Raw genomic sequence first — 10,155 nt, 5'->3', positions numbered from 1 at the left:
CAAACATTTGTGCTTATAAAACTTAAACTTTTTTATTTATTTTTGAAATGACCGATGGTTTCGCTAGATAAGACCCTTATTCATCGTCTGGTATCGTTTAAAGCCCTTTGAAGCCGCACTGAAACTGTCATTTGGACCTTGAACCGTTTGGGTCCCAATGGAATCCATAATATGGGGAAAAATCCTGGAATGTTTTCATCAAAAACCTTAATTTCTTTTCGACTGAAGAAAGAAAGACATGGACATCTTGGATGACATGGGGGTGAGTTAATTATCAGCAAAAGTTTTTTTAAAAGTGAACTTCTCCTTTAAATAAAATATCTCGCTTGGCATTGAACTTTGAGCTTTATAATTTTACAGATATTATTTATACTCTAACAACAACATTACACACTAACTAAAGTTTGAAACATGGGATCACGAAGAACAGGACATTTAAGTTCAAGAAAATGCGATAGAAATCTGCGCTCATTCAAGGATTTATTGCATGGACGGAGAAAGCGCCGACGCCTGCAGGATTTCACCTGACGGTACATAACCATATTATAATCTGTTCCGTGAGAGCAGAACGAACGAGCCTTTATATCTATAGACCTTTTTTAAATCTGAAAACTCCAAAAAGCAACGAAATTCTCAGACATCCATTAGTGCATGTTCACAGAGGAAAACACCTGAAATACAGCGTTGGTTGTTCTCTCGAACGATACTCGACGACAACGACGGAATCCTAAGCCGTGGGCGAAGTAATAGGTGTATTAAATTGTATGAAATAATCCCGAAAAAAGCACAAACACTGCAGAGGTGGCAAGTTCAGCAGCTAACATTTGCTGAGGTGAAGTGACGCGGTTAACAGCAGACAAACGGCTAGCATTGACATCAGCGGGAATCCACCTGTCACTCAAAAGTGGACACACCCTTAATTATGCAGAACTTTAAATATTAATCAACTAAACGGAAGAGTTATAAAAATATTCACCCCTCTCACAGTTGTCATGAAGGGCAAAAATAACTGTATAGACCAAAAAAACATACAGACACCATGCTGTAAACATGTTTTTTTCTGCTGTAAAATTTGCCATTTTAACATGGGGGAGATGCAGATTTGACTCACTTCTGCAGCCAGCCTCAAGCGGCCAGTCAATGAATTGCAGTTTAACTCACTTCGGTGTTGGTTTCAAGAGAGAGACGGGGAGGTTGCCCGTCTATGGCTGCAACACACCCCATTGTTCCTCTATCCACCAGTCATCAACATGGCACCCTATAGTATACACAAGTCTTGCATGCATTTTACCTGCCTGTCCTTCATAATCATTTGCTTAAAATAAATTAACTTTTGCTATCGGAAAATATACTCCAATAAAGAGCTCAAACAAAGTCCCTTTCAAGGCCCAAATACCTGAATTTGTCTGATTATAATAAACAACAGCTAAATCATTTACGCTTCTAAATTAGACAAATGAACATTGTTGTGGTTTAGCAGCATGGTTTATTATATGCAATAAATTATAAATGTAAATTATATAATCATATAAATTATAAAAATATATAAATTATAATAAATATAAACCCTTACAGTAACCAGTGAGTAACTTGATCTGGTATCTTCTACCTCTTATGAAAAATAAAATAAAATAAAAACAGTTGGGGAATCCAGGGAAAATATTTAGTGAGAGGAAAATAGAGCAGATCCCTAAAATTAAAAATAAAATTTTAAACTAAATTATTTTTTTTTAAATTTAATTTAAATTAAGATACATTTTATTTAATTTTATTTAATAAAAAATAAATAAAAATAAAAAACCCCAACAACAACAGAACCACAGCATCTTAAAATGTATAAAAATAAACTGCACAACCAGACAATTTAACAGGTTTCTATTTATTGTGTTAATGTTGAAGTAAATGCCTTGTGGAAACAGATCCATGTTGCACTTTTCTGTTTTAAAACAAAGAAATGCTTCTTTCTTATTCACAGCATTCTCAGTTCACCGTGAGAAACTAGTCATCTCCTGCAAAGCCAAAAACAAAAAATTACACAAGTATCACAATATGAGCTTCTCTTTACAGTTTTGATAAGATAATAGATATTAAAGGGGGGGAGGGGTGTGTGTGTGAAATACTCATTTTCACTCAATCTCCTGTTGATCTTGAGTACCTATAGAGTAGTATTGCATCCTTAATATCTCCAAAAAGTCTTTAGTTTTATTATATTTATAAAAGAAAGATAGGCTGTACCGAGTCTTTCCGGAAAAAAATGAGCGGCTGGAGGCGGGCCGTGTGGGCGAAGCTAAAGCTGTGCTAACGCACCGAGCTAACAACAACAACACACTAATGGTGCGTTCAAGTCATCTCGTATAGATCGTATTTACGAGTTGAACGCCACCACAATGTCGTAAATACCAGTGGGGAGCTCGGGATTTTCTCTAAGCTCCGATCTTTACGAGTTGGGGGCGTGTCAGTGATTAACATGGCGGAATACACAATACGTAAAGGTATTTAGCTGTGATATTGTCAGGCTTTTCTATTTACAGCGCAGTTAGCTAATCGCCAACACAGAATATGATAGTATTATAATATAACAATGCAACATGTAACGATGAGTTGGCAGTGGCTTCATAAATTAATTAAAAACATAAAAATACAAAGTACACCTGATGCACATTTCTTTGTTCTTCATTTTCTAGAGCAAGAGTTTAAGAACCTTACTGTATTTTTGTGTAATTAATTAAGAGAAAGTACTCCGCCATCTTGCTCCGACGAAAGTGACTTGAACGCACATGCCGTTAGAAGCACGGCTTCCCACCTCGTACGTACGAACTTCCCAGGAGGACTTGAACGCACCAAGAGACATTTGAAGCAGTTTTACTCGCTGCCCGGTTCCAACGCATGACCGCGAACCTTTATCATTGCGACTGCTCCATCCTTAAGCATTAGACGACCTGCAAATCCGTTGATCTGGGCTTTGTTTATAAAACAATCATCGTCGAAATGCAGGGAACAAACAGGCTTGCACAACTCCGTTGATGCTCCGGAAAATCAAACTCCATCCACGGGTCCCTTAACGCCGGGTTCTTTGGGAATCTGTGCAGGGTTGTCTTGCCCTGGCAACCAAAAACCCACTTCTTTGGTGACATTGACTTCCCTAAAGCCGAGCAGAGCGCTTTGATGGGCGAACTGCTTTTGCTGTCTTCTCTCTCTGGTCTACGGATGCGCGCGCCCGCGCTCTTCCAGCAGAAGTGCCCTTAGGACCCGTATAAGGAAATTACACCCCAGCTGACCTCACACATGCCCATACTCGAAAAAACTTTTTGAAACTTTGTCCATGTTTAGCATGGGAATCCAACTCTTTAACAGTGTAAAAAACTCAGTATGCATGAAATAGCATTTCACCCCCCTTTAAGGAAAATAATGTGTGGTTTTCCCCCAGTGTAATGTGCGTGTCCTACCTCTTCTCACCATGACTCTTCGCAATTCTCCTCACACTCCTTCTGGCTGTAGAAGTTGTTGCCATTGCCCGCGCAGCCTCCATATGTGAAGGACACACACATTTCCGCAGAAGAATCGAAGGCCCATCTGGGAATGCTTGCTTTACAAGGACCAGGCACTATAGGCAGTTTACAGGCAGCTAGATGGACAAAATACACTATATATTTGGACCACACCAAGATGAAGTGTGTGCTGGGTCACTATGGGCCACTCAGCTGGGCCGTAATCCATCTTTGAGTCTCACACACAAAAACAACGGACTCACACACATACATCATTGTGAGGACTTTCCATATGAAATGAAACCTCACCCGACCCATCTCAGAAAAATTTCTGCATTTTTAAATTTGATAAAACATTTAGTATGTTTAAGCCATTTTAATTATAAGGACTCAGGAAATGTCCTCTTTAACCATATTTATGCTGTAATACCCATGTCATTATGCAAATTTGTGTCCTCAATCATATAAAGCACACACACACCAACCTTCAGTGCGACAGCTCTCCAGACACTCCTTTTCAGTCACAAAGTTGTTCTGGTTCCCCTTACAGCCTCCATAGGTGAACGTCTGACAGGTCATGATGGACGAGTTGTAATGGAAACGCTCCATCATCCCGAAGCACGGACCGGAATCTGGCTCGGACTTACATGCTTCTACACACACACAGACAGACACACACACACACACACACACACTTAGTGCGACAGCTCTGCAGACACTCCTTTTTGATTTGCTACAAATTCACAGCTTTTGGGTCTTCTTTTCCTGACAGGCCATGTCATGATGATACATTAACATCTCAAAAACATTAACAAAAAATTACATTAAGTATCACAATATGAGCTTCTCTTTACAGTTTTGATAAGATAAACGATATTAAAGTAAATAATGTGGTGTTGTTTTCCCCCAGTGTAATGTGTGTGTCCTACCTCTTCTCATCATGACTCCGCAAAACCCCTCACACTCCTTCCGGCTGTTGAACTGGTTGCCATTGCCCTTGCAGCCTCCATATACGAAGGACACACACTTTCCCACAGAAGAATCGAAGGCCCACCTGGGCATCATTGCTGCACAAGGACCAGGCACTATAGGCAGTTTACAGGTAGCTAGATGGACAAAATACACTATATATTAGGACCACACCAAGATGAAGTGTGTGCTGGGTCACTATGGGCCACTCAGCTGGGCCGTAATCCATCTTTGAGTCTCACACTCATGAGGACTTTCCATAGGTGAACGTCTGAACATCAGGGTTAGGCATTAAATATGTATATTGGGGGAAATATACAGTCGGTGCAGCCTTACTCTGACATGTTCAGGGTTACATTAGCTATAGGCTATTTAAATTTAGTTTAAGTTTAGGTTAAGTTTATTTCTTTCCAGTTCATAATTTTAGAGCTTCAACTTAAACTTATTGCAGTTTATTGCAAGACAACATTTCTAATTTTCATAAATTTCAACGAATATTATAGGCCCATTTTATTTAGCCTAATTTCAGCTTTATTTAAGGCCACCCCATAAAAATAAAGTTGGATTTGCTACAAATTCACAGCTTTCAGGTCTTCTTTTCCTGACAGGCCATGTCATGATGATACATTAACATTTCAAAAACAAACAAAAAATTACACAAGTATCACAATATGAGCTTCTCTTTACAGTTTTGATAATAAGATAAACGATATTAAAGAAAATAATGTGTTGTTTTCCCCCAGTGTAATGTGTGTGTCCTACCTCTTCTCATCATGTCTCCGCAAGACTCCTCACACTTCTTCTGGCTGAAGAAGTTGTTGCCATTGCCCTTGCAGCCTCCATATGTGAAGGACACACACTTTCCCACAGAATAATCGAAGGCCCACCTGGGCATCATAGCTTCACAAGGACCAGGCACTATAGGCAGTTTACAGGCAGCTAGATGGACAAAATACACTATATATTAGGACCACACCAAGATGAAGTGTGTGCTGGGTCACTATGGGCCACTCAGCTGGGCCGTAATCCATCTTTGAGTCTCACACTCTCACATATGTAAATCTAAAAGTTACATCTAAATCTAAATGTTTCGGGTGAAAATAAATATTTAACTAATATGCAAATTCAAAATGCCAGTAACCGGAAGTGCCAAAATAAAAGCTTGAGGAGGTCAGTGTGTGTTTATAGCATGGTTTAGCATAGACATTTAGTCAAAGTGAGCCCCTTCGTGGCTGGCTATTATGGCTACAGGTCATAAGTCCCGCACTTTTCATTGAAGTAGCCTACTCTTTAAATACGGTTTCTCCAAGCGGGTTTATTATTTTAGGTAGTTATTATCACAATAATCCATGTCCAAGAGTCCATTTCCTTGGATGAGATGGTTTTTCTTCATTATTTGACACTATAAACACACACTGACCTCCTCGAGCTTTTATTTTGCCACTTCCGGTTACCGGAATTGTGAATTTGCATATTAGGTAAATATTTAGTTTCACCCGAAACATTTAGATTCAACATTTAGATTTAACATTTAGATTTAGCATTTAGGTGTAACATTTAATATTTAGATTTAAGTTAACTATTTAAAATATCACTGACAAATATTGTTGTAAATGTGCTAAAAAGTGACTGTCAGTTTTTTAAACATTGTTTGAAGCTAAATGTGATAAAATGTTGCTGTTATTTTCAGCGTGAGCTACCTACATCTACCTACATCCTTTCAAACCATTCATCAGAACACACACAAATATATGCATGTACTGTGTACAGTATGTGTAACGTTACATGTAAATGTACTGAAATGAATCCCGTTAACAGTAATGTTAATGTTATGAACATAGTTATTCCACTCAGTAACCATATCTCAAGTTTCAGCCTAATGCAGTCTCTCCTTCATTTATTTACAGAAATTTGCCGCAAATGGTCGTTGCTGTAACTATTCTACATTATGGGAGCACCCCATTTCCCTCCAAAATTAAAAACTGTATTAATGTGTTTCTGCTACTCCCCAGAAAAAAAAAAATGTTATCATAAGTTATTTAAGGGGCTGTTTACACCTGGCCACTTCATGCGTTTTCTCAGATGGGATAGCGATCCGATCATGAAAAGACCAGTGTGTAAATGCCCTCCGAAACGCATTCGAGACGGATTTGAATCCGATCGCTCAAACCACTTCAGGAGGAGAGCTGGGCCGCATTCCAGACGTAAATGCATCTGGTTGTTGAAACCACACCTCCCAAAAAAAAAAAAAAACGTGTGAGAGCGTTTTATAGGCTATGTAATGTTATATCCAGATATGACGACGCTACTGGAACACGAACACGCATCACAGATAAGAAGCTGAGAATCTCTTCATTACCAACGTGCAAACTATCGCAAATAAATCAAAGTGAAAGTAAGACGCTTAACACACAATCATCATCATTTAAAGTAGAGGTGGTCGACCGCAATCCAGACGAAACTGGACAAGTGTAAATGCATCTGGTTGTTAAAACCACATATGTAAATTGTACTCCTCCCAAAAATGCTAAAATATAAACGTGTGAGAGCGTGTAATAGGCTATAGCCTATGTAATGTTATAGCCAGATATGACGACGCTACTGGAACACGCATCACCGCATGAGCAGCTGAGCATATTCATCAAGACAACATGCAAACTATCACAAATCAAAGTGAAAGTAAATCGCAGACGCTTAACACACAATCATCATCATTAAAAGTAGAGAAACGAAATGATCTTCCAGGGCTGTTGCCGCTCTCTCTTATTGCGGTCTTTGATTTTGAAATTAACTGATGATCAATAAAATGCAGCTCATATCTGGTGCTTTCGTGACGTGCACTCCATTAAATCTGCATATAGCGCGAGAACTGAAGATTGGATTTAAATCCGTTTCGCAAAAACACATTTTTGTGACCAGGTGTAAATTGAATCGTTTTGAAAAAAAAAGATAGCTATCCGATCTGAGAAAACACATGAAGTGGTCAGGTGTAAACTGTCGCAAGTTGCAACTCTCATATTTAACGGCTCTGGGCACCGCATACGCACTGCACAGCGTGAAACAGGGTCAACCCTTTCAATAACATCTTCTTTCAGGTTTTAATGGCAGTTGGCAACTCTATTGACTGACTCAGATAATATTACAATTTATTCATTTACAAAGTTCATCTTTCACTGGTCACTGTTCTATTGTTCATGCATTTCTTCAGGCAGTAATGAAGTTAAAGAACATGGATCTCACCTGTGGTTCCTAGAGCAGCTTCTGTTGTGCTCAAGCATCCAGACAGACACAATAACACAGCGCAGTACACTCGAGCTGTCATCCTCTCAGTTACGGTCATACAATGAACTGCTGGAAAATCATACTCGTCTCAGGACGAGAGAATATTTAAGTTAGCGCTCAACCAATGGCGTGAGTTTGGGGCGGGATGATCTGTTTTGGAGAACAATAGAAGACGTCCGCATGTTTTAAAAAGTTGAGGTCAGAGAGTTATGATGCAAGACAAGCTCCAGGCTATGATGCCAATCGGGAGAGCTCTAGGCTATATGAATATGATGCCAAACGGGTTTTTTTTTCTTCCAGAATACACAAACCAGTTTTCAATGGTCTCAAAGAAGTATAATACTTTTCCTATACACCAGGGGTGAGGAACGTTGATTCTGGAGGGCCACTGTCCTGCAGAGTTTAGCTATAATCAAACACACCTGAAGCTAATCAATGTCTTCAGGATTACTGAAATTGCAGGCAGCCAAATGTTTTTTTCAGGGTTGGAGCTAAACTCTGCAGGTCCTCAGATCAACGTTCCCCACCCCTGCTATACCACATACACAATAGTTTGATTTAGATTATATCCAATACAATCGATCCGTGTAAATCCGTGTATCATTCGTTCAGTCGTTTTTTTATTTAATATTGAAAGTAGAAAAATGAGAAAACAGTTCCTTTTTCGATTTTCATTTTTTCCAAAACAACGAAAAACAAGAATTCAGCTTGAGTTTTCGTTTTTCGTTCTGATGTAGAAAAATGTATAAACAGCTGGAATATTCGAATTTTACACGTGGGTGGGAATGAAACGCCCCTTTCCTTTGATTTGTCAGCCGAAGATCAAACTGTCCCGTCATCAGTTCTTCCTCAGTTCTGCACTGCAGAATAAGAGTCCTCGCGTTGTGATTCTTAACGCGTTTATTGCAACTACATTTCATCTTTTTTTTTCATCAAATAACCAGACTAACATGGCTCGACACAACCCGTACTGGGAAAAACACTAGACAGGGCTTTCTTCTGTGTAGACCAGGAGTTCTCAAGTGCCAGGGGTTTGCTATTTCCGAACTGTAAAGTCACGTTTTTTTTTATCATGAACCACGCTGTGTTTTATTCTTAAGTGACTATATAATGCATTTTACTTAAAATAATCTAAATGTTGACTTTGAAAAGTAGGTGCGTCAGAAGGCTATTCACTCTATTTTGGTTCATTTTTGGTGTGCGCCAGAAAGATGTTCAAGGAGACTGAGACGCACTAAAGCAGCGCATCATGTTGTTTTCTTTATTTTCCAAAGGCATGACATTTTGTAGTCATTTTGAATGTACACAAATAAAAATATAAATGTTACTGTTTCGAATGACAGAGTATTAAACGACAGAATATTATTATTTCCCCTGCTGAGCAACAAATCCAAGTGATGGCGCCGGCGCATCGCTCGCTCACACAGCATCTCTAGGCTATTATCAGTTCACTTCTGGCATGGCTAACATCGCAGCCTGTTCATTATTAAAATAAAACACAGTCAACCAAACATATAAAAAGTTATTCTGCTTAATTGAATTGGTCTGTTGTACAATATAAAGGCTGTGCCGCACAGTAGGCTACTTGCTGTTATTCCAAACTCATTTCCCTTGCTGTGAAGATGCTGATTTAGCCTATACGTGTATTGGGACTCGACTTAAGTATAAAGCCTTCTTTACATTACTAGTTAGCATCCAAATGTTACATTGCAAATATGGAAACTTTGGACCGAATGAGAGATGCGCGAAACCAACGTAGGTACAGTTTCAGTTTCGATTCAAATAAATTCGTTTAGGCTTGGCGTTTAAAATTGGCTAAATGTTGTTTATAATAAAGGACAAAATAGGCTATTTTTTTATAAGCTATTAGACTATATTTTTATTATACGTGGCTACTTATTTTTCATTCTTGTTGTTTTCTGAATAGGCCTACCATTCATTTAAGGATTTGACATAGGCTACAGTAAGGGAAAGTCAAATACGCATAGACATAGCCTATATGTTATTAATAGTGTTTATAATGTTAATGTTGCATTTTATTTACCGATCTTTTACACTATTTCTGAATAGGCTAATAATAAAATGCGTTTGTTTCCCTCTCAACATGACCCGGTGGGCTGCGTACAAGCGCACATCTTTGAGATATAAATTAATAAATTTTAATAAAACACAAGGCCTACATCATAAAACTCAGAAGAGTGTGTATTTTAATATTTCTGTTGTTCTCTGTTCTCCGGTTGTTAGATAGTCAGTCTGAATGTCATGCGTTTACGTTAATATAGAAATATTATATTGTCAATGCATTATTCTTTTCTTTTTGTATTAGTGTTAAAAATATTACATTTACAACTAATTATATTGATTTATATCTTCATTTATTATTTAAAAAAAAAAATACTGGGCGAGGGCGACCATG

The 10,155-nt window shown here is 38.4% G+C and overlaps 1 protein-coding gene across 2 annotated transcripts in view; it reads right to left on the bottom strand.

Annotated features, from left to right (window-relative positions):
- Positions 1-1,858: 1,858 nt before the first annotated feature.
- The window catches only part of LOC311277086 (carboxypeptidase inhibitor SmCI-like), a 103,360-nt gene continuing 95,063 nt past the window's right edge, over positions 1,859-10,155 (bottom strand). The window contains exons 1-6 of one of the 2 annotated variants that reach the window (XM_084387233.1): positions 7,698-8,128; positions 5,220-5,396; positions 4,418-4,594; positions 3,974-4,141; positions 3,447-3,625; positions 1,859-2,009 (exon numbers count right to left, since the gene is read on the bottom strand). In XM_084387233.1, the coding sequence (XP_084243359.1) occupies positions 3,453-3,625; positions 3,974-4,141; positions 4,418-4,594; positions 5,220-5,396; positions 7,698-7,797 (795 nt within the window). In that variant the 5' untranslated portion in view covers positions 7,798-8,128 and the 3' untranslated portion in view covers positions 1,859-2,009; positions 3,447-3,452. Of the gene's footprint in view, positions 2,010-3,446; positions 3,626-3,973; positions 4,142-4,417; positions 4,595-5,219; positions 5,397-7,697; positions 8,129-10,155 lie in introns of those variants that run through there. The other variant, XM_084387232.1, reaches the window with a different exon arrangement.

The sequence above is a fragment of the Rutilus rutilus genome (genome assembly GCF_951802725.1).
Source record: "Rutilus rutilus genome assembly, chromosome: 18".
NCBI lineage: Eukaryota > Metazoa > Chordata > Actinopteri > Cypriniformes > Leuciscidae > Rutilus > Rutilus rutilus.
This window is presented reverse-complemented; position numbering and strand designations above follow the sequence as displayed.